Source organism: Sciurus carolinensis, chromosome 14 (genome assembly GCF_902686445.1).
Source record: "Sciurus carolinensis chromosome 14, mSciCar1.2, whole genome shotgun sequence".
NCBI classification, from domain to species: domain Eukaryota; kingdom Metazoa; phylum Chordata; class Mammalia; order Rodentia; family Sciuridae; genus Sciurus; species Sciurus carolinensis.
In genome coordinates this window covers 32,079,624-32,105,365 of record NC_062226.1, presented here as the reverse complement: position 1 = coordinate 32,105,365, position 25,742 = coordinate 32,079,624, and the positions used below count along the sequence as shown (strand labels likewise).

General features: G+C 35.4%; 1 protein-coding gene across 3 annotated transcripts in view; it reads left to right on the top strand.

The window, feature by feature from the left end:
- The window catches only part of Invs (inversin), a 147,318-nt gene that overhangs the window by 75,091 nt on the left and 46,485 nt on the right, over positions 1-25,742 (top strand). For all 3 annotated transcript variants that reach the window (XR_007104882.1, XM_047523947.1, XM_047523946.1), the window contains exons 4-10: positions 3,950-4,123; positions 7,651-7,818; positions 11,839-12,019; positions 14,753-14,862; positions 18,369-18,540; positions 23,871-24,026; positions 24,437-24,666. Coding sequence is in view for 2 of the 3 variants with exons in the window: in XM_047523947.1 (XP_047379903.1) it covers positions 3,950-4,123; positions 7,651-7,818; positions 11,839-12,019; positions 14,753-14,862; positions 18,369-18,540; positions 23,871-24,026; positions 24,437-24,666 (1,191 nt within the window). In the remaining variant the exon portion in view is untranslated. The remainder of the gene's footprint in view (positions 1-3,949; positions 4,124-7,650; positions 7,819-11,838; positions 12,020-14,752; positions 14,863-18,368; positions 18,541-23,870; positions 24,027-24,436; positions 24,667-25,742) is intronic.

The window sequence follows — 25,742 nt, the reverse complement described above, 5'->3', positions numbered from 1 at the left end:
TCACATTTTAGAGGCATAATGGACCTAATTGTATCAGAGTAATATCTTTATAGTGACTAAGTCAAGACCTTCCTGTAATGTATTTCTGTCCATTTTCCATTGTAGTTTCCTTAAGAATATGCACTCTTTTGAGCTGGGCAAGGTGGCACATGCCTGTTATCCTAGCTATTAGGAGATGAAGCAGGAGGATCACAAGTTCAAGGCCAGCCTAGGCAAATCAATGAGATCCTGTCTCAAAATAAATTTTTTAGAAAAGGGTTGGGGATATAGCTTAGAACATGAAGCCCTGGGTTCAATTCCCAGTACCAACAACAACAACAACAAAAATACACACACACACACACACATGCATACACACGTGCTCTACATACACATTCTGTCTTTGATCTATTATCTTCTTCACTCTTTCACTATTTTCCACCCAGTCAGAAACTATAAAAGCAGATCCCAAAGTAAGCAGTTCTCACCTGAGAACCAGTTTTTGTGTAGCCCTAAGAGACAGTACCAGATGATTAACTTCCAAATCCTCCCAAAGGATTTGCACTGTAAGAATATTCCTAAAAACTAAAGAAGTACTCATTTCAAGCAATACTGAGGAAATGCTGAGACATTTTGGTTGTTTATGTATTTAGAGGGCTTTCTGAGAAGCAAAGTAGCCTATAACATGGTCCCCAGAGTCAAACAACCTCCTGAGGTTTACAAATTAACCTGCTACCCCAAACTGGTATCTTCCTTTTCCACTGACACTAGAAATGTCCTCCTGGCTTTGGGGAGTTTTGTTTTTTGTTTTGCTTGGTTTTTGCTTTTGATTCTTTGTGGTGTTGGGGATCAAATCCAACTCAACATGGAGGTTGTCAGAGACCTGCTAGATGTAGTCATCTTGGAAGAGTGTGACTTCGTGCGAACTAGGCAGATGCTCTTATCATTGAACTAAGCCCTCAGTTCTTCTCCTGGGCTTTCAAATTTGCCTGCCCCTTCTTCTCATTCCCAGATATTGAATTTGCATACAATAGATTTTGCTCAGCAGAGCAAAGAGGTTGACCTTGATCCAAGTGAATTTCACTGTTTCTAGAAGCAGCTATCATAGCTGATATGTGATAGGTCTCTGTTCTTGGGAACAGGAGAAGCCAGACTGTTGACCCCTCCCCAGGGTACCAGCTAAAGGGTATGCTTTGTTGGTCCTGTGTCGTCAGTGTCTGTAGGTAGGGAAGATACAACTTTCTCAGTGTAAGGCAGGAAGGCAGGAAGGCAGGAAGGCAGGAAGGAAGGAAGGAAGGAAGGAAGGAAGGAAGGAAGGAAGATCATTCCAACTATTTTACTTTTACCTATTTCTTACCTTGAAGGAAGGAAGGAAGGAAGGAAGGAAGGAAGGAAGGAAGGAATGAATATCATTCCAACTATTTTACCTTTACCTATTCCTCACCTTGGTTCTCTCCTTAATCACTAGCTGAACTGTGAACACAATTAAATCTTTCTATCTACTGACCTCTACCATGGGCCATTCTTGGTTTCACCAGGTCATCTATGGCCTCCTTCACAATGGAGAGCTATTTGTAGTCATACTAGCAAACATTTGCTGAGCATTTGCTTTGTGCACTGTTCTGAGTACTTTACAGATATTATCTGTCTCATTTCACAATTTCTTACCTTGAAGGAAGGAAGGAAGGAAGGAAGGAAGGAAGGAAGGAAGGAAGGAAGGAAGGAAGGAATATCATTCCAACTATTTTACTTTTACCTATTCCTCACCTTGGTTCTCTCCTTAATCACTAGCTGAACTGTGAACACAATTAAATCTTTCTATCTACTGACCTCTACCATGGGCCATTCTTGGTTTCACCAGGTCATCTATGGCCTCCTTCACAATGGAGAGCTATTTGTAGTCATACTAGCAAACATTTGCTGAGCATTTGCTTTGTGCACTGTTCTGAGTACTTTACAGATATTATCTGTCTCATTTCACATGCATCATAACTTCAAGTACCATTATTATCCCTGTTCTGCAGATGAGGAAATAGAGTTACAGAAGGATACCTTATGTAATCTGTAAATGTTTTCTGTGAGTCTTCAGTAAGGAGCAAAGATGAAACTATTTTAAAGAGCTTTGTAATAAGTAAAGTGAATGCAAACATTGTACTGTTTCCTGCTTCATAACAAGACTTAATGAATGCTTGTTGAATGAATGAATGAATGAATGAATGAATGAGTAAATATTGCTGGTATGTGCCATGTTTGTGAAGGTAGAATCCCAAATGTAAAGTAAAATGTAAATATGTCAAGTACTGTGTCTGTTACTTGGTAGTCACCCTATCCTGACATATATATGCCAGTTTCCTTCTTCTCCTTTCATTTCCTCTAATTTCACAATCAAAATAATTGTCTGATTGAATATCTTTAAAAGGTCATGATGAATTATTCTGTAATATTTGAAATGTTATTCTCATAAAGGTCAAATCTTATTTTTTGGTGTGAAGTGTTGTATAGATTTGTTTTTCCTGGGCACTTTTTTCTTTTTTCAAAGATGGGAAGAAATTTAGATTGGGGTGCCCTCTTGAGGAAATTCTAGCACTTTCCTTCTCAAGAACCAACACAGAATAAAATGAAAAGTCTATCAATTATTACACTATTAATAAAGGTCAAATAAATGAAATATTAAAAAGTAATAATAACCAGATACCAGTTATTTGAGAATTAAGATTCTTAACTCTGTGATCTAATATAGCATTATAAATAAGAATTTTTAATGAAAACAAAAACTTCTGAAAGATATTTCATTTCTTCATTCTTGCCTACTAGTCTTTTATGTAATTTATTTATATTTATTAAGCACCTATTTTGTGCCAAGAACTGTGCTGAGCACAGAGGTCAATAAAACAGCATCTGCCTTTGTGAAGCTGACAGTATGTGAGGGAATTTTTGAGAGGAAGTGAATATATATGTAACTACAAACTGAATAAAATACAGTGAAGGAAATGGAAAGGTGGTAGGATAAAGAATAACAAAGTAGGTTCTACTTAGGGTTGTCAAGAAAAGTCCCTCTAAGATGAAACAGTTGAGCCGAGTCAGTTTGCTTTCAGTCCATTCCAGTTGTGCTCTTCTAATATAGTCCTGTGCGCTTCTAACCTCCATCTCCTCTCTCCTTGTCTCTGCCCCAGCCCATGGGGTTAACCCCTTGTGGGCAAGTATGTCAGTCTCCTTCATCTTCTGCACCTCAGAATTACCCTACCTAGTCCCCTTTGCCTTAGAGCCTCACATTCTTCACCCTGGGTTGTTTTTTGATTAACAGGTATCTTGTATCTTTATGCTCAAAGGCCCCACCTCCATCAAGATTAAGGTCCGAGAAGATGAAACGTAACCCTGACTTCCAATATGCTTTGTGTAGGGAGAGACAAGTAGGCATGAAGTAGGCAGAAAACTTGAATATGTAGTACTGTTTGGTTGTATCAACCTTGAAACACATAGAAGCCTCCAGTCAGAAATGGAAGAAAGGAATTAGATCTCAAGAAAGAGCTGGGAAGAACTATTTTTAGGGAGTTTTATTTTGCTTCAAAGCTTCCATATTACACAGATTTACTATGTAATGGTTGTCCAGGATCCCCAATATTGTATTACCTAAACTTCTTTCTCTAGATGGGTTGATTCTATAAAATTAGAAGATTTAATTGATATAGAGAGTATTACCTGTGAGTGAATGGCCTATAATGACTTCAGGATTGGAATTTAGGTGCCCATTTGAATCTGGGATATGAACTTTGAATAAACTGCTTTACTTGTTGAAAAAAATAAAATAATTACTATCTTAGCTTAGTAGTATCATAAGTATTTTTCCTTTTATTAATTTCTCTGAATGTTATGCTCTAAGATAATTATTAAAAATACTCAAAATATTTTAAAAATTTAAAAATGATTCCAAAGTAAATTTCTTCATATTGTTTCTTTTTGTTTTATTTAGGGAAATTATCGTTTCATGAAACTTTTGCTTACACGGAGAGCAAACTGGATGCAAAAGGATTTAGAAGAAATGACACCTTTGCACTTAACCACACGGCACAAGAGCCCTAAGTGTTTGGCACTTCTGCTGAAGTTTATGGCACCAGGGGAAGTAGATACACAGGATAAAAACAAGGTAATAGACTGGCAAAGTCTAAGACAAATGAGAAGAGAAAGCAAATGTTTCCTTTTATGATATGAAACTTCAAGTATTAAGGCCTAAATTACCACCCATACCTATAGTAGAACAACTTCATGTGTTCATATATTCTACTTAGTGAAATTATGTCACTTAGTTCTGCTAAGTACTGCACAGTAGCTACCATGTAGATACTATCATCTCCTTTTTATAGATGGGGAAACTTAAACTCAGGAAGATTAAAATTTTGCTCAAGATCCAAGTGACAGAACTAGATTTCAAATCCAGCCCTGTTTAACTCCAAAACCCAATATTGACGAAGTGTCATGATAATTAACGTAGTGATTAGACTCATGGTGACCAAGGCAATGTCCCAAGGCATAGTGGCTTAATGGCCTGGGCTTTGGCATCAGATTCGTCAGGTTTAAATCCAGAAGCCACCACTTACTTGTTCTGTGCTCTTGGGGAATGCTTAATTCCTATATGTCTCAATTTTCTCATATGTGAAAATGGGTACTGAGATTGTTAAAAATAAAATGAGATAGCCATAGAAACTGTTTAGTGCAATGCTTATAAGTACATAGTATACGCTCAATAAATGTTCAGTGTTAAATAATTATTAATTTCATTTTAATTTCTAACATCTGATCTAGCTTTGTTGCTAGGATTCATTATATTCCCTGTTACTAAATTTTAAATATTGAACATAATAGTCATTGTTTTGATTAATGCCCTGATCATTCTTTATTGGAGGAAAAAATGTGGTTGTTAGTTAAACAAGAACAATAATCTTCTTTCTTTCTACCAGGTGTTTAGTCTTAGAGTCTTGATAACTCCAGTGCTTTTATGTAATTAAAACTCTCACAGCCAAGCACAATGGGACATGCCTGTAATCCCACATGCTTGGGAGATGAGGCAGAGGATCACAAGTTCAAGGCCAGCCTCGGCAACTTAGTGAGACCTTGATTCAAAATAATTTTTTTTTTAAAAAAAAAGAGGACTGGAGATATAGCTCAGTGGTAGAGCTGCCCTGGAATCAGTCCCCAGTACTGGACGCCCCCCCGACCACACACAGCCTCCTCTGATTAACTCCACTGTGTTCATACTTAATAACCTTTTTACTCTCATAGTGTTTTTATGTAGTTTTCAAATGTTGTTAGTAGTCACCCAGAGTTCTGAGGTCAACTTTTGCTTTAAACAACTATACATTAATATTATTCATAACTCATGGTATTTACAGTAGTAATATTTCACTAGAAAAAAACAGTTCAATCCATCCACAAAAACCATTAAACTCTTAAAACCTCCCCATGTTTTTAAGCTTTATGATATCTTCCTCAATGTATTCTAGGCACTTCCTGCTGTCTTCTAGTATCTATATGTTCTGTTGTTAAACAGGGAAGGGAATTTATCTAGTCAGACAGATAAAACAGAGAGCTGCACAGTCTAGGCAGGCACAGAGAAGACAAGACAAAAGCTTAAAGTGATTCTTCAACCATCTGTGGTAAAGGATCAGTGTATTGTGTTTTTTTTTTAATTTCTAATCTGTCACAGATCAGTTGTTTTATAACATGCATTAAAAATGAACAACAAAAAATTAATTAAAAGATGGACAAAGAACTTGAATAGACATTTCTCCAAAGAAGATACACAAACAGCTGAAATAATGCATGACGTCACTCACCATTAAGGAAATGCAAATCAAAACCACAGTGAGATAACTCTTTACAACTGTTAGTGTGGCTGTTATCACAAAACAGAAAATAGCCAGTGTGGGAAGTATGTGGAGGGATTTGAACCCTTATGGCTTACTGGTGGAAGTGCAAAATGGTACAGTCACTGTGCAAAACAGCATGGCAATTTCTCAGAAATTAAACATAAAATCACTGTATGATCTGGCAGTTCCATTTTTGGATAAATACCCAAAGAATTGAAATTAAGAACTCAAACAGATATTTGTACATCCATGTTCAGTAGCAACATTATTCACAATAGCCAAAAGATGGAAACATTTGGTACTCACCCAAATGTCCCTTGATGGATAACTGGATGATCAAAATGTAGTAGCTATATACATATATACAACAGAATATATTCAACCTTAGAAAGGAATGAAATTATGACATAGCTACAATACGAATGAAGTGTGAAGAAATATACTAAGTGAAATACATCAAACACAAATGAATAAATATTGTATGATTCTACTTATGAAGTACCTAGAATAATCAAATTTATTGAGACAGAAAGTAGCATGATAGTTGCCTGGAGATGGGGGAAGGTAAGACTGGGTAGTTATTGTTAAATGAGTACAGAGTTTCAGTTTGGGAAGATAAAAGAGTTCTGGAAGTGTATAATAGGGATAGTTGTACAGTGATCTGAATATACCTAATACCACTGAACTGTCCACGTAAAAATAGTGAATTTTCAATTTTAAAATGGCGATTTTTAGATTATGTATATTTTAACACAGTAATTAAAGAATTACAAAAAACAAAGATGTAGAAAAGTAAGTTCAAACTTTTTACTATTAGGCTAAATAGACACATTTCCATAAATATAATCAGAATAAACATAACAGGAAAAAAGGATGATTAATAATTCTATTTTACTTGTGATTTTACTGTGTCCTACAGTTGTTATTAAACAAAAGTAATGACTTAAATAGACTTCATTAAATGCCTGTAGGTACACTTTGAATAATTGTGTGTGTCAGTTTTTAATGTGACAGATGAGCTTGGTTTCCTGCTCATTAAATTATCTAATTTTTGATTGGATTGATGATTATGCTACATCAGGGATAATGTATATATAAACAGTTTCTGTTTTTCCTTAGTAATTCTCCTAATAGGGAAAACAGTCTTACAGAGGTATGTGGCTGAGAACTTAGAAGTGATTTTCAAGCAGTTTCAACAAGTTGAGGATGATCATTTTATTGGAAATAAAGCAAATGTTGCTGTGCTTTCAAAATGTATCTTTTCTTCAGTAACTAGGTCTGATAATTATCCTATATAAAATTATAAATTTGAATTTATCTTTTGATATAAAGAATGGATTCTAGATCTGTGAATTTTGTATGGATTTATCTTTTTTGATAGATACTAAAATTCAACTCATTCTATCAAATTCTAAGGTACTTGGTGAAAACCAGATGTACAATGCATCAAGTTTAGTATTTCCTTCATTGATAATTATTCATAATTATTGGGTTGTTTTTACCTTTCTTAGCAGTAGTATTTGATAAACTAAGCAATTGTGTCATTAAGAGGTCAGACTCTGCAATCAGACCTCCTGGGTTAAAATCTCAGTTCAGCCACATACTACATTTATGTTCCTGAGTAAATTACTCATCTTCTTAGTGCTCTTTTCTTATCAATCACATGCAAATTAAAAAATACTTAGCTCCCAGAGATGTCATGATGACTATGTGATATGAAATCATAAAACTCTTACATCCATGCCTGTCACACAATACAAGCTTGGGGAAAGTTAGTTGTTCTTTTGAGATCCTATCACTCTTGCAGCAAACAGCTCTGCATTGGAGTGCCTACTATAACAACCCTGAGCATGTGAAGCTGCTTATCAAGCATGATTCCAACATTGGGATTCCTGATGTTGAAGGCAAGATCCCCCTCCACTGGGCAGCCAACCATAAAGATCCAAGTGCTGTTCATACTGTGAGATGCATTCTGGTGAGTAGAACAATGCTCTGGACCTGAATGACCATTTATGGAAAATAAATCTCTTATGAAATATCCAATGTGTACAAAAGCATATATATGTATATACATATTATATGGACAAATTATGAAGCAAAAGAATACAACAAACATGTGGAGTTATCCCCCAAGAAATAGAGGATTTCAATACCACTGTTTAAGACCACTGAGTTCCAGTTCCGGTTCCAGTTCCATTTCCAGTTTCCTGTGTTCCAGTTTCCAAATACATTCTCTCCTCCTATGCTTTCTCTCTTTTGACCCCCACCAACTACTTTCCTAAATTTATATTTAACGTTCCCTTATTTTGCTTTATGTTTTTTAAATTAAATAATAAGTAGATATAAGCAAATATCAGGGACTTGCACATGCAATATAAAAAGGAGACAACAGATTCATGTACTCATCACTGAATTTTACAAAAGGTACATTACCATTACCATTGAAATCCTCTGGGTAGAGTACCTTCCAGTACCATTCCATTCTCTCCTTCCTTCTGATTTTCATTAGTTTTACCTCATGTATTTGTATCATGAAACAATGTACTGTTTCATTTTTAAATTTTATATACATGAAATCATACTGTAGGTATTCTTTTGGAGTGTGATTTTTCTTGTTTAACCTCATGCTGGTGATTGTATATATGTTACTATGTGTAGCTGTGATGTATTAATTTTTACTGCTATGTAGTATTATATTTAATGAAAAAACTACATTATTTATTCAATTTTTGACAGACATTTAAACTATCTCCAGATTTTTGCTATTTACAATCAGTGCTTCTTCGAGCACTTTTGAAAATAATCTGTGACATGTATTTAACTGTTTTTTACAGTTGTATAGGAATGTAATTGATTTTTTGCTCACTGATTATATAACTAACCCATTTGCTAAATTTCTTATTAATTTTGAATACTTGTCAGTAGATTGTTTGAGGTTTTCTAATCACTCTGTCCCAACTTCCAACTTTATATACTATGGTAGTTCAATATTTAGTCCTATTTGTTTTTAATACATAAATTAGACTTTTAAAAGTGTTATTATTTTGTATATACAATGATTATTTATTTTTACCTGCATCCTAATTTCTTTGTTCTGTGTTTCTTCTTGAATCTTAAGTCTTCCTTCTGGAATCAGTATCTTCCTTCCTAATATGTAGTTCTTAGAATTTCTATTAGTATAGATATATTGGTGGTAAATTTTGTTTTTTGTTTGTTGGGGGGGTTAATTTATTCTTTTTAGTTATACATAACATTAGGACATATTTTGACATAATCACGAAAGCATGGAATATAATTTGCTCTAATTCATTTCCCAATATTTCCCCTCTCCCCTCTTCCTGTTCTCCCTTCCCTCTAGTCTACAATCTTTCTGCAATTTATTTATAGTTTTTTTTTAATTAGTGTCTTGTGGATATACTTGATGTTGGGATTCACTGTGGTATATTCATGTATGTACATGTGCAAGTTCAGTCAGATTGATTCTGCTGTTCTTCCTTCCTTCCTCCCCTTCAGTCCCTTAGTCTACTTTACGGATCTTTCCTCTATTTTGGTGAAATTCCCCTCCCTTTTTTTCCTTTCTCCCTCCCCCGACCACCACTTATTTTGGATTAGCTTCCATATATCAGAGAAAACATTCCACCCTTGACTTTTGGGGACTGGCTAAACTTTTTTCTAATTGTTAAGAATGTCTGGGGGCTCAGTGGTAGAGTGCTTGCCTAATATATGTGAGGCACTAGGTTCAATTCTCAGTACCACATATAAATAAATAAAATAAAGATTCATCAACAACTAAAAAAAATACTTAAAAAAAATAAAAATAAAAAAGAATGTCTGCCTTGAGCTGGGAATGTAGCTCAGAGGTAGAGCACTTGCCTAGCATGTGCAAGGCCCTGAGTTCAGTCCCCAGTACCACCAAACAAACAAGTCTGCCTATCAACCTTGCTCTTGCACACTCTTCCTGTGTGCACAAGCCCAGGTAGTTATTTTTCTCAGCTCTTTCAGGGTATTATTTTGCTCCTTTCTGCCTTTATTGTTACTCTTTGGAGTCTATTATTGTTCTAATTGTCATTCTTTTTTAAATGATCTTGTCTTTTTCATTCCAGCTGCTTTTAAGTTCTCTCTGTTTGGCATTCTGCAGTTTTACTACAGTGTGTCTAGGGGTGGCCATTTTTAAAAAATCCTGTTCGGTTATACATTCTGATTATCGTATCTCAGTTCTGAAACATATGTAGCTATTATCTCTTTAAGTATTGCTTCTCCTTCACTCTATTCTTGCCTTTTGGGTCTCCAGTTGTAGATATTTTAGAACTTTTCACTTTATTCTCCATGTTTCCTCACTTCTTCTGTTCCCAATTCCTTGTATCTCTGCCACATTCTGAGTAATTGCAATGGATTCGTCTTGTAGTTTACTAAATCTTTCTTCAGCTGAGTTCAGTCAGTAGTCTGCCTGATCTAGTGAGTGTTTAATTATAGTGGTTGTGGTTTTTTTCACTTCTAAAAATTCTACTTGGTTCTTTTTCAAATCTGTCTTATCATTTTGGTAGTTTTTACTTCCTTGCTCATTTTCCATTTTATTTTTTATCTTTTACATGTTTCACATAGTAATTTCATTTATTTGTTTATTTATTTTGGTGCAGGGCCTTGCACATGCTAGTCAAGTGCTCTACCACTGAACTACATCCCCAGCCTTTATTTTATATTCTTTATGTGTTAATTTCAATATCTCAAGTCCTTGGGGGCGTTTCTCACTTATTTCCTGTCAGATTTGACCTTATTTTTCCCTTGTGTAAACACATCTTACTCACTGGGAGTCTCCAGGGCCTAAATCATACAATTTTTTTGTAAAATATGATGACCGGATAGGAAGATTTAACTCTGGGACAGCCCTTCAAAGAGTTCTCACTTGAAGCAAGAGGGTTGGACCTAACCTGAGAAGGAACATGATCTTGGGTAAGGTAACTCTTTAGCTGAAGAAATTCCAGAAGGCTGATAGTACTCAGCTGGTAGTACTCCCAGCAGCTTTAGTTTTGAAGGGAGACCTAAGCAGTGCCTTATAATGTCTGCTACAAAGATCCAATGGAAAAAATGAATAAATATTGTGAGCTGTCAATTTACAGAGAAATAAAAATGAATCACCAATAAGCATATAATTAAAAATCTCTCATTCATAAAAGAACTTCAAATTAAAACATCAGTGAAATGTCTTTCCTACTCATATGGGGAAAATGTAGTAAACTTGATATACCAAGTGTTTAATTTGTGCCAGCATGTGGGGAAATAAAAAATTTTGCACATTGTCATGGGTGTGTTAATTGCTATAACCATTTGGAGAGCAATTTGACAATATCTGGTTGAAGATGCAGATATCCTTCAACCCAGCAATTCCCCTTTTGGTATCTAGCCAAGAGAAAAATCTTACACATGCTACAAAGGACATGTAAAGAAAATATATTCATTGCAGCATTATTTGTAATCATGAAGAAATGGAAATTAGCTCACTGTCCCTCAGTAGAATAGACAACTAAATCATGTTTTATTCATACACTTCAACAAATGAACTAGTATCAGCATAGATACCCACAAGTAGAGTGTTGAGAGAAAAAGTTACCAAAGGATATACACGTATACTGCCATTACGTAAATATTGAAAACACACATACAAAGTTTATGTATTGCTTATGGATGCACCCATATGTACAGAAGGACAAAATACAGCTTTAACTGAATCTATAACAAATACAAAAACACATTAGGCAAAATATTGATACTTTTTGACATAGTACTTGGTGGCTGTTCTTTTTTGTATTTTTTATAGTTAAATATGAAAATAAATTTTTAAAGTTTTAGACTGTACACTTTTCTTTGGATTTATCACTTTACTTATGCCTATAAAGAATGAGGAGGTTTTGTTTAGAAAATTGTTCAGAACTGATGCCAATTAAAATTTATTGAGGATTCCACATATGTCTGTAAGTCTTTGGTTCTTTTAAAATAGGATGCTGCTCCAACAGAGTCTTTGCTGAACTGGCAGGACTATGAGGGACGCACACCTCTTCATTTTGCTGTTGCTGATGGAAATGTGACCGTGGTTGATGTCTTGACCTCATATGAAAGCTGCAACATAACATCTTATGATAACTTATTTCGAACCCCACTTCACTGGGCAGCTTTACTAGGTGAGTTGGCTTTAAATCAAAGGATTAACAGTAGGAGGAACTGCATGAGTCTAGGAAAGTTCCTGTGCCTTCTCTTCTCCTTTGTTTCCTACCTCCTATTAAATTATTTTAATTTTTAATTGATATGTTAGATTATTTTATAAACTGTCTCCGTTCATTGTATGCTTAAATTTTAGTTATGTAGATGTGTTTTCTGTTAAATGATGTTAGCTTTAATTTTAACATCATATTTTAACTTTTAACTTTTGCTTTTCATGTTCATTGCCTTTATTTGTGGGGAGGGGTGCTTTGATTTTATGTTTGTGTTAATGCCATAATATTGGTTTTTTTCTTCATATTTGCCTTTTATTTAACCTTTTTAGGGATCATGTTTTCCTTCCTTTTTCTTTTCTTTTCTTTTTTTTTTTTTTGAGATATGGATCTCTCTATGTTGCCCATGCTGAACTTGAACTCCTGGGCTCAAGTGATCCTCCTGCCTCAAACTCCTAAGTAGCTAGGACTACAGGTGTGAGCCACTCTACCCAGTTCAGAAATGGGCTGCTTTGGGGCAGTGCTGAAGATATCAAACCTAGGGCTTGGCCTCATGCATGTCAGGCAGACATACGCTCTACCACTGAATTACATCCCCAGCCAAGGAATCACTTGTTTAAATGAGTGAGTGTGTGTGTGTGTGTGTGTGCGTGTGTGTGTCAGATTTTTTTGAAGGGAGTGCAATCTGAGAGTCTTTCTCTTTTGCCAACCCATTAATAATAAAATGGGTCTTTTTTCCCCCTACTATTATGCTATTATTAGTATTTTCAGGGTTTTTCTTAATTTTGTTTGGTTTTCACCTGTTTCCTTTGTCACCTGTCTTTTGGTTTATGGATTAGGTTTGTTGCTTGTATTTGGCATTGAATTACATAGTGTTCTAGGAGGACTTTTAGTTTTTGTTAGTGGTTACTTTTAAACTTATCAAAAACAATTTTTAAGCCTGAGTCAGTCTATTCATCTGCTACCTGCCACATATTTAAGACAGAATTTAGCACACTTTTGCCATAATTTGTTTAGTATTTGTTAACATAATCTGATGTTTTACCTCCAATTATTATTATCTTGATCTTAGTCTTTAAATTACACACTCTTTTGCAAATGATTGTTATGTTGCTTTCAGTTTTTATAATCAAATTTACAACTATTATTTAAACTTCATTTCAGAGCATGGTTTCATCCCTTTCTCCTTTTCCTATAAAATGTGAGTGTATTTGGCAAATTTGTATCACCACTAAATTGGCTTTTTATCCATAAATTCTGCTTTCTTTCTGCCTCCTGTATAGATTGTAATTTAGATTGCATTTTTACTTTTGTCTCTCCATATTTCTTTTCATTTTTTTCCCCATCAGTATTGGGAATTGAACCCAGAGATGCTTTATTGCTCAGCTATATCTCATCCCTTTTATTTATATTTTATTTTGAGACAGGTCTCTTTAAGTTGCCCAGGCTGACCTCAAACTTACTTTCCTCCTGCCTCTGCCCGCTGGTTAGCTGGGAATATAGTCATGCACCACCACACCTAGCTTTGCCTGTATTTCTTTAATTTCATCTTATTTCCTTTTACCTCCTTCCATTCATTACCTTTTCATTTCCATCTGTTTTCTTCTTAGGGTGTTCTGTTTATATTTCCTAGAAGCCATCTCTTTTTATCCTAAGTCAAAGATGCCAGTTTCCTGAATTTTCCTCTGGATCCTTCTTAGATCACTTCAGAGGTATGCTCTTTATCTTCTGGTTCCTTTTCCCCTGTCCTATAGTATGCTTTCTAGTAGTCTTCACTGAATTTTTATCTTTATGCCTCAAACAAGATGAGGTGTGTTCAGATTAACTGTGTGGCATAGATTGCCGTGTATTCTGGAGACTCCATCTTAAGCCATATATGCAAAGTAAAAGAGCACAGTTCCACTCAAATTCCCTTTTTTTCTGCCTGGCTTTCATTCAGTGTATCCTTGCTCTGTTAATATGGCATCTTCTTCATTGTTCAGTTCCCCAATGTGCTCTAGTAATAAAGAGTATGAAGTTCAGGTTTCTACATATGCTGTTATAGATTTGATATTTTTGATCTTTTCTATAGTTCTTCACTTGTAGAAACCACTTCCTCCAGAGTATACTACAGAATATTATCCCAACACTACCTTGTCATACCTGCCTCCTTATTTTGTGGGATTTAAAATCACTGCCTTGATGTTAAAAGACTAGGGGAGGGAGGTTTGAGGGAACAAGAGGCATTTCAGGAAGTAGAAGAAAATGTATTATAGTTTGTCTAGCAGAATAGTAGAAGGGAACAGCTGTGTAGTTCTAGTTGTTTGGTGATGGAACCTTGAAAAGGGCACAGGGAATCCTCAGAGGATCTGTCTCTAAAGCACTTTTCCTCCTCTGGGACTGACCATGTATAAAGTGAAGTCAGAGAATGCAATGAGGTGGTACCTAGTATATTTTTTCTTGTTCTGACAACTATACTCAATGTCATTTCTTTCCCAATTGAAGCATTAAGATTTGAGTGCTGTAAGTTTTTGTGTTGTTCTACTCTATCTAGCATGCTGGTGAGAAGTTAGATGAGTGTGCACTGGAAGACAGTGCTACTCACATAACATTTTGAAGGCTGCATTATTTGCTAGTGATTTTTCTAAAATTTTTCTTTCAAATAGATTATAAATTAATTGTGTCCTTTCTATGTTATAACTACCTTGTTGTGTTTGTTCTCAGGCCATGCACAGATTGTTCATCTCCTTTTAGAAAGAAATAAATCGGGAACTATCCCATCTGACAGCCAAGGAGCAACACCCTTGCACTATGCAGCTCAGAGTAACTTTGCTGTAAGTAAAATTTTAAAATTCTCTTTTTAGTTTTGGAAATACTGGGGACTGAACCCAGGGCTTTGAGCATGCTGGGCAAATGCTATACCACTGGGCTATATACCCAGCCCAATAATTCTGTTTTCTTTTTTTAAAATTATTTTTATTTGTAAATGGACACAATACCCCCAATTTATTTATTTTTACGTGGTGCTGAGGATCAAACCCAGTGCCTCACGTGTGATAGGCAAGCACTCAGCCCCTGAGCTACAACTTCAATGCCTCTTTTTTCTTAAATGTTTTACTTTTGTATAATGTTCACATGCAGTTGTAGGAATAATACAAGATTCCTTGTACCCTTCACCCAGCTTAGCCTAATAATAATATCTAGTACAATTATCAGAAACAGGAAGTTGACAGTGGTCTTCAAATTTCACCAGTTTTATGGGTGCTCATTTGTCTGTGTTGATGTAGCAATTATCTTCTGACAGTTGTTCATACTGTTAACTCTGTGATACATGTGACATTTTGTTTTTGCAAAGTTGGCAAAGTTTGGTGTAACTTTTAATGTTCAGTGTAATATTTTGCTTTATGTAAGTAAATTTGCTTCATCTTTTTGTTACATTGATAGCACTAAGGACATCTTAGGGTTCAGCAGTCTGTATTGTCCTGAAAGCAGTGTGACAAGGCTTTGGAACTGGAAAGATGTTGGCGGAAACCTGACTGCAGTGTGCTAGCTATATGACCTTAAAGGAAGTTTCTTAACCTGGGTCTTTTTTTCTTCATCTGTAAAATGAGGATAATTATACCTTTTCTTTCTAGATTATTGTAAAGACTAGAGAAAATTTATGACAAGTGCCTACTATAATTTCTGGCATAGAACAGGTACTGAAGAAATAGAATATGTTTTTATTACTAGTGCTAATAATTATGTATTTTATATCTGAGAAAGCAAACATGAATTATTACTTTCAGAAATACTGAATATCATCTATAACTCTTCCCTGATAGCTCTTTATGTGTTACAAAGAACTTTCTTATCCATTATGTCCTTAGTCCACCCCACAACATGACAGTGTCTAGGCTAGATCAGCTTCCTAAGTTCCTATGACCATCAAAAACTAGAGACTCAAACAAAAATTCGCACATACCTTAAAGCAATCACAGTTAATTGTGCTGCCTTCTACAGGGGTGTGCATTCATGAAACCCTTGGTGTCATTAAATTATGATAATATTATCATCAGTACAGCATAAATTTCAACTTCTTGACTTCTCCAAATATTTTTTAAATACTCGGAGGGTGAAAATATTTTATTTTCATAATCTTCTTTACTCTCTGATCTCCAGAAAAAATATACCCGTAGTCAGTCCTTTCTTCTTGGCATTCTTAAAAATTCAATTTATCACCTGGAGTTTTATCAAGTCATTATTTTCTATTTTCTCCCAACATCACAGAAAAAATGCCAAGTAGTATTTTGAGGAAGAGCTCTTTTTTCTTACAAATAGGTAAGAAATTCTCTTGGCCCAGGCTTGTCAATCTATGAATATCAGAACTCAACCCATAATTCAACACAAGTGTATATTATTCAACACAAAGTCAAATCATTCAGTATGCAGATTTTAAAAAAGAGCAAGATTCCAAGAGATTAAATTACTTGTCCATGGTCTCAAACCTCTTTTAGAATCAAAATTTATAATTGTACAGATACCAATAATTAAATAACTAATGGAGTAAGAAAGAATGGTCAAACATTATGGATGTTTATTCAAAGGAATATTTTCTTAGCTATGCGCCAATTCCCGAGTTAATTCTTAATATTATGCAGATTTCTAAGTTCTCTTTCAAGTCCCTTGATCAACTTGGCCCCTGTTAACTCACAGGAGGTTGCAACTTTAATTTTGAAAAATACCAAAAAACAAAAACAAACAAAATTCCTACAAACATTCATGGGTGTGGTGGTGCATGTCTGTAATCCCAGTGACTCTGGAGGCTAAGGCAGGAGGATCAAAACCAGCCTCAGCAATGGTGAGACCCTAAACAACTCAGTGAGACCCTGTCTCTAAATAAAATACAAAATAGGTTTGGAGATGTGAGTCAGTGATCAAATGCCCCTGATTTTAATCCCTGGTACCCAAAAAAGTGAAAAGAAAAACTATACTCAACAACAACAACAACAACAAAAAATGCAAATTAGTAAAAGAAAATTTTAAAAAATCACCAACTTTTAAAGTATATTTCTTTATTAAAATATACTTAATGAACATACACACTAGACCTGAGAAGCATAAACTTTTCTTCTTCAATTTTTTTTATAGTTATAGATGGACAGAATGCCTTTACTTTATTTTTATGTGGTGCTAAGGATTGAACCCAGTGCCTCCCACATGATTGGCAAGCATTCTACCACTGAGCTGCCACCCCTGCCCAAGCATAAGCTTTTATACCTTAGAAACTCACCAGATAGTTTTAAGACTAGGAAATAGTGTGTGATGCAGTCAGAGGAGTGCTGTAATTTAGCGAAGTGTCTATTTGTGTATCTACCCCCAATATTTGTATGACCTTGAATCTAAATTTTTTTCATCTATTAAAAGAGGGACTGGATTAAATGAGTCCTTGATTGTATTCTTTCTGTACAATACTAAGACTCACATTTTATACATTTTTGATAAGTTAACAACATCCAAAAACTTCTTTTTGAAACTTTCATATCCATTCAAGTGAAAGTTTCTTGATAGTCCTAAAAAATTGTAAGAATCTGAGTTCTGAGAAAAGAGGTAATTTAAAATGGAAATGTTAGCAAGACCCTATCAAAATAAAAAGGGCTGGGAATATAACTGAGTGGTAAAGCACTCCTGGGTTCAATCCCCAGCCCCCTAACCCAAAATGCTGAAATGTTAACCCCCACTAAAGTTGTCAGACACTGTTAGAATTGTCAAGGGTCTTGATTTTTGTATGATTCCAGCGGAGGGACCTGAAATATAGGAATTGCTAAATAAATATGTTTAAATGAACACTGTGTTTCTCAGTAACCATCAATCAGTGTTGAGTAAATTTGTTAACCATCTTTAAAAGTTTTAATAACAAAACACACAAAGTATTTATTTTCTCTTGAGATGTGCTGAACATATGGGTCCCTACATGTAAAATGTCTAAGAAAACATATTTTAATGTTGGTCGTGACACTGAATATGCCTGAGTGTTTTGACTGTCACTTCCAAGTGACCAAAGGTTTTTAAGCTTGATTGAAGATGATCATTCTCAATTTTGAGAATGTTGAACAAGGGATTGAGACTATGTTTTTGAAATATAATGGAAACTAAAACTAATATATAAGGACATTATTAATATATAAGGATATTTTCAATGAAAACTTTTACTTTTGTTATTCATAAAAAAGAATTTAATTTGCTTCAAAAGCAGGGGGAAATACTTTACTTTTTAGTGAAGTCACATATAACTAGCTGCTTTGTTACCATAAAAATGTTACTCTGTTGCCTCAATTTTTTAAATGAAGTTTTCTTACAGGAAACAGTTCAAGTTTTTTTAAAACATCCTTCAGTGAAAGATGATTCAGACCTTGAAGGAAGAACATCCTTTATGTGGGCAGCAGGGAAAGGCAGTGATGATGTCCTTAGGACTATGCTAAGTTTAAAATCTGACATCGATATTAACATGGCAGACAAATATGGGGGCACAGGTAAGAACTGGTAGATAAGTTCAATTTGCTTTCACTTGCCTTCCAAAGTGTAGGTGGTGCTATAAAACTTGTAAAATAGTAACTTGAAATCATTGTATCTAATCTAATACTGTTCGAATTTGCTGTTCACTTTTGGAGTTTGAGTTTGCCTGCCTTTATTTCTTCCAAGTATAATGACTAAAATTAGCACGTTTCTGCTAGGTGAATGGAGGCATTTGGTTTAAAACATTGGTTGCTCCTTAAACATGATTATGGGAACTCTTCTGATCATTTATCTTTGTGCTTTAAAAAAACATAAACCACTTTAAAACTGTGCATTTTTAGTAGTTACTAATTATATTTTCAAAAATTTAGAGTCATGTTTTAAGGAATGCCTATGTTCTCACCAGTCTCACTTACTATGTTCTTTTCTCAGGTTTGAGTAGCATGACTGAGTACTGAATCGCCCACTCTAGAGATAACCTTCCATGACTCTAGATTTCACAACTTCAAGGCAGCCTTGCATCAGAAGCTCTTACTACATGCTTATTTCATCTTTTTCTAATAAGAGAGCCCTTTAACTCTGTATTGATTACTAAGAGACATACACATTTTTTAGCATTCAATGTCAACTTGGAGGTCTCTTTCTTGTGTCCTAGCAAGATCTTAAGTTTCTATAGGGATATAAAGGAGACCCATAGGACATTGAGTTTATAAATGGTCTGAACATTTAATTTTTAATCAGATTCCCATTACTATATAGTCTTCTACTTTATCTCCAGCCTTCCTTTTATTTTAATTTTTTCATCTATTTTAGTAAGGTATGGGCAAGGATACTTACATCCTTTTGACCAAAAGTGTGTTTCTGATATAAACTGTGATTGTAGTTCAGACATAAATTCTCAGATTCATTAATTCCTGGGTTCTTTCTCCTATGGGGATTTTTCTGTATGTCAAAGATGCCTTCCTATAGATATATATATACTCAATGGAAATTACTCAGCTATAAAGAAAAATGAACTTATGGCATTTGCTGGCAAATATCATGCTAAGTGAAATAAGCCAATCCTAAAAAACCAAAGGTCAGATGTTCTCTTTTATATGTGGATGCTAACCCACAACAAGGGAGGGTGTGGAGGGAAAGAATAGAAGTCCATTGGATTAGACAAAGGAGAATGAAGGGAAGGGAGTGGGGAGGGGAATAGGAAGGACATAGAATAAATTGGACATAACTTTCCTATCCTTATATTTGAATACACGGTCAGGGTAACTGCATCATGTACAACCACAAGAATAGGATCCTAATTAGCACAAGTTATACTCCCTGTATATATAATATGCCAGAATAATTCTACTGCCATGAATATATAAAAAGAACAAATTTTTTTTAAAACTGGGCTGGAGTTGTGGTTCAGTGGTAGAGCTTGCCCAGCATGTGTGAGGCACTGGGTTCAATTCTCAGCATCACATATTAATAAATAAAATAAAGGTCCATTGACAACTAAAAAAATAGTGGGAAAAAAAGATACCTTCCTGACATTTCTCTTCTTTGAAGGTGAGTTTCTCCCCGTCATCCCTCTATAGGGCTGTTTTTTCCTCCCCATTAAAAGAGGTCTTGCCAATAGCAATATATGGACATCGTTTGGAACGTGATTCAAATAAATGAACCATTTTTAAAAGTCATCATAAAAATATGATATGTGACTATCTAGACATTTTATGATGTTATAGAATTTCTGTTAGTATTTTTTAAGTATGATAATTGGGCATTGTGGTATACCAGTTGTTAAACTATTATTCCTCAGCTTCAAGGATAACAGCTGAATGTTTAATTTTTGGTCACATCTCCATTACTAAGGAGCTTTCCACTTTTTCACTAACCTTGCTTTTTTTTTTTTTTGGGTGCTGGGATCGAACCCAGGGCTTTGTGCTTGCAAGGCAAGCACTCTACCGACTGAGCTATCTCCCCAGCCCCACTAACCTTGCTTTTAGTTGAAGCTTTTCTTTTTATCTTTTTTTTGCAGTGCTGGGCCTGAGGTTTTGCAAATTAGATTTTCCCTTTGTGAGTAAGTGCTCTGTTAGAGTCCGCATATAGCGGGAAGTAGAGGGAGACTAAGAGGTTTGAAGAGAAACAAAGGATTACATCTTCCTATTCACTTCCTCTTCTTTTGTTTTCTTCTCTGGTCATCATCACCCTGTAATGTTTCTTCAGTGCAGCAGTCACACTTTGTTTCATTGACAACAATTAATTTCACTCTGCATTTTTTCTAACACATACAGTGCCAGTCTCAAGAACACTTTTCTCAGAGATGCCCATACCATCCCAGCAGAGCCCCTCCTCACAGGTCTGAGTTTCCACTCTGCAGGGCTCGTCTAAGCTTTTAGGTTTTAGTAAGTCCATCCTCTTCTTTTTTATTCCCCTCGTTGCAAAATTGGTAGCTACTTACTGCATTTGTTCTCCTTCTGCCTATTCATTTCTTTAATACATAGCTAATAATTCTTTAATCTGAATTGTGTCTGCTAAAATATTTGGTGTGGTTTCTGGCTTCTGACTAGACCTTGACTGATACACTGGTGTTTTTAAAAAAGAACCCTTGTCTTCCAGAGATAACAAAATATTTACCAATGAGAGGAAATGATTCTGGAATTTCAAAAACCAGGAAATGGATGGTGGTTAGATGAAACAGGATTAGCCATGTATTGATAACTGTTGAATCTGAGTGATGGCTATTTTGAGTTCACTGAACTACTGTCTAATTTTGAATATGTTTGAAGTTTTCCATGAATATAAAGTTAAATTTTGAAACAATTTAAAGTTCAGCATTTTTTCAGAGTAAGTAACAATAGTTAAGTCTAACTTTTTTAAAGTAAACACAAATAGAAATGGATAATTTTCTTTAATACGTCATTATTCTATTTTGCTTAATTGAAATTTTGTCTTTTTAAAAATTTGATATGTGTATTATTTATCTATAGAATATCTACTTCATACTTGATGCCACATTACAGAATTGTAACATTTCAAAATTAAATGTTACTTTCAAATTAAACCTAGTCTGGGGTTCCTAAACTATGCTCTTCAGAAGAGCAGATTTCTCTAGAGGTAGCTGAAGTGCTGCTGAGGGAGTAGACAGTCAAGTGGGTAACCCGCCACCCCACATTTAGTCAGAACCACTCAACTCCTATTTCACGTGTGTTTTATAAAATTCATTTGGTGGGGATATGGTTCTTATGCTCTTAAAATGTGAAAAATCCCTGAAATATCACAGGTATTATGCCATGCTTTCATCTGTCTTATAACATTCTCACCAGTGGTCTTTCAGCCTCTGGTTGACAAGCTTCCATACAGCACACCCACAATTTCCATGGTAACCAGACTCTTTTGGAATGCTCTTCCTTATACTGAGCCCAAATTTGACAACTGAATGATCCCTCTGTGTTATCCACGCATGATAGGGCTTCAGGTATCTGAAGTCACTCTTATCTATCTGAATCTTATCTAGGTCAAACTAACATGAAGCCATTTAGGTCAGTAGTTCCCAAACTCAGGAATGTGTAAGAATTACTAGAGGTATTTGTTTAAAAGCAGATACCACGGTATTTGGACAGAGATCCTATTTCAAATCCTGTGACTCCACCTCCAAAATATATTCTAATTCTTTTTCTGTTGCTCTCCATCTCTACTTCTACCACCCTCATTCAAGCCACCATCATTTTTTGCTCAGTCTACTCCTAAATAACTGGCTGCCCTGCCTATATTTTAATCTGCTCCAATGCATTGTTCTTATCACAGCAAGATGAGCCATTTAAAGTATAATTCAGATACAGTCACTCCCCTTACTTCAAGCCCTTTTGTGCTTCCCATTAGTCTGATCTATATGACCATTTATGATCTAGTCTTTTCTACCTTTCTCATTTACCTCACTCTCACTTAGTGTGCTGCAGCTACTCTTGCCTTCCTTAAACACACAAAGTCATTCCTGTCCTATACCAACTTCTCCCTTTGCCCAAAATACTCTCTCTTTTTATATTTCAGGTCTCAAATTAAATGTCAGCTCTTTTGCAAGGCCTTCCTAACTGTGAGTCAAAAGTAGTCTCCCAAGCTGGGTGTGATGGCAAATGCCTGTAATCCCAGAGACTCAGGAGGCTGAGGCAGGAGGATCATAAGTTCAAAGCCAACCTCAGCAACTTAGCAAGACCCTAAGCAACTTACTGATACCCTGTCTCAAAATTAAAAATAAAAATAAAAAGGGATGGGGATGTGGCTTGGTAGTTAAGTGCCCCTGGGTTCAATCCCCAGTACCAAAAAGAAGTCTCCGAGTTACTCTATATCAAAATACCTTTATGACATACGTCTCTTATTCTGTTCATCACTATATAATAGTTTATTGATAGGATTTTAAAAATGTTTTGTGTTTGTTTTGCTTCGCTTTGCTCCCCTTCTTGAATATAACTGTCTATTTTGTTCCCAGCATTCCAGTAGTACCCAGCCCAAAAGTGTGTACTTTTACACACATCCCAGGTTTGCTTGTGGATTACCCTATATGAAAGAGATGTTATTCTAGGCATTGTAGAGGCAGAATACCTAAAAAGAATTTGCAAAAGCCTCTAAACTGTGAGTGTGGCTCATTCAAGCATAGAATGACAGCCTAAGTCAAGTACTACCATGGAGTAACACAGGAAGGGATCAGTATACCATTCAATATATGTAGTTAGAACTACTCTTTAAAACCCCTTAAAAGGCACCAGAGAGGAGACCACATTTCACCTATCAATTTTTTTTCTCCAATGTTGAAAAGGATTGATATTTCTTAAATTGAGCCCTGAGAAAGTAGCTGTCATGCATTTAGAGCCATGTAGTATGAAAAATATACAGTGTGTGTGCTTTCAGAACCACATGGGTACACAGACCAACCTGTAGCCCACTGAAGAAATAGATTGATGTCTCTAGTCACATGGCCCCTTATGGACATGTGCTTATTGAGTGATTGATGGGCAGAGTTGCCAGCATTATTTACATCATTTCTCCTTGTCATTTTTTGTTCTCTTGCTGTCCTAAAAGAGGAAAGATTAAACAAACTAGTAACTGAGAAGAGGATACCATTTTCAGACCAACAGGATGGAAAGAAGAAAACAATGAATTGAGAAAGGTAGAAGAAAAGGGGGGCACGTATGACTATTACATGAATTGGAAGGAAGTTAGAAACCTATAAAAGTGAAAATAACTACAGAATCTTTACACTTTGGGTTGCATTTAGCCAAAATATGGGGAAATCAGAAAAGGAAAAGATACGAACCAATAAAAAGGTAAAGTTGTTAGAGTTTGTCACTTTCCTTTACTTCCTTTTTAGCTTTACATGCCGCTGCCCTTTCTGGCCATGTCAGCACTGTGAAGTTATTATTGGAAAATGATGCTCAGGTAGATGCTACTGATGTCATGAAACACACTCCACTTTTCCGAGCCTGTGAGATGGGACACAAAGACGTGATTCAGACACTTATTAAAGGTTAGTTAATCAAGTAGACCTATTAAGTCACTCACAAAAGTAGAAATTCTTGTATGCTTGGTTGGAAATAAAGCTTTACACAGCAGAGAGCCACCCAGGTTAAAAGGTGAAGGGAAGAACAGCCAAACTGGTATCAGGAAACTCCAGTTCTGCTCCCAGCTCCACCTGTTGACAGTCGTTTGATTTTAGAAAAGTCACTCCACCTGCCTGATCTTCAGTTTCCTTTGATGTAAAAGGAAGTGATTCCTACTCTGACCAACTCACAGGTTGGTTGTAAAACTCTGAAGTAGACTAGTATGTGGAAGAATTTCAACGAGAGTAACACATTGATGGGACTATTATGTTTTCTAACTTTTTTTTTGATAATGCTATCTCCATTAGACATTTTCAGTATGTTTTTGCTTTTCCAGGTGGAGCAAGGGTAGATCTAGTTGACCAAGACGGACATTCGCTTCTACATTGGGCAGCACTGGGAGGAAATGCTGATGTTTGCCAGATTCTGATAGAAAATAAGATCAATCCGAATGTGCAAGATTATGCAGGAAGAACCCCTTTGCAGTGTGCTGCGTATGGGGGATATATCAACTGCATGGCTGTGCTCATGGAAAATAATGCAGACCCTAACATTCAAGACAAAGAGGTAGAACTCCTCGTTTTTTCTACATTGTGTGCTCCAAAGTGTTTATAGTATTTCTTCTTTGTTGTAAACTTAAATAATTTACCAAAGAAGAGATCACCCACAAATCCATATAATCATAACTTTTATTTATCATGTTCTCTACTAGTTCTTATCTATATCTAATCTAACAGTCATAATATAGACTGGGTGTCATTTTATAGCTTTTATAAAAGATATTTATGGCATATGTATGTATGTATACAAATATATATTATATTACTTTATGAACCATCTTTTGTTCACTTGAAATTATCATCAATATTGGCTGGGGAGATAGCTCAGTTGGTAGAGTGCTTGCCTTGCATGCACAAGGCCCTGGGTTCGTTCCCCAGCAATGCAAAAAAAAAAAAAAAAAAAGAAAGAAAAGAAAAAAAAAATGTCAAGTAAAATTATCATCAATATTTTGTCATTTGATATATAATCATTTTCAGGACCATGAATTCTTTATTTATTTAGTTTTCATGAATTCTTAAGATTCCAAAATTCTAAGAGCTTTATATTTAATAGATTGTTCAATCCTCACAACTCTATAATTACTTCATTTTACAGGTAAGGAAATTGAAACTCATATAGTTTAAATCATTACCCTAAAATGACAACATTTGGGAATGGGAATGTCAGGATTCAAGTTACATCTTTAACCCAAATTTTAGAATTAAATAAGTAACCTCCTGTTGCTGGATACTTTTCCATAATTATAGATGATAGGCAGGAATCATCTGTATGCATTTAACTTTCCTTTTGAATTATTCCCCTAAAATAATTCCCCTTAAGTGAGAATATCAAATCAAAGCAAAAAATGGTATGTGTGTATATGTGTGTGTGTGTGTGTGCATTTATACATTTTTTTTGGGGGGTGGGGAGGACAGGGGACTGAACCCAGCAGCACTTTAGCACTGAACTACACCCCCAGTCCTTTTTATTTTTTATTTTGAGGCAGTCTTGATAAGTTGCTGAGGCTGACCTTGAACTTGTGATTCTTGTGCCTCTGCCTCCCACGTTGCTGGGATTACAGGTGTGAAGGGATTACCACTTCA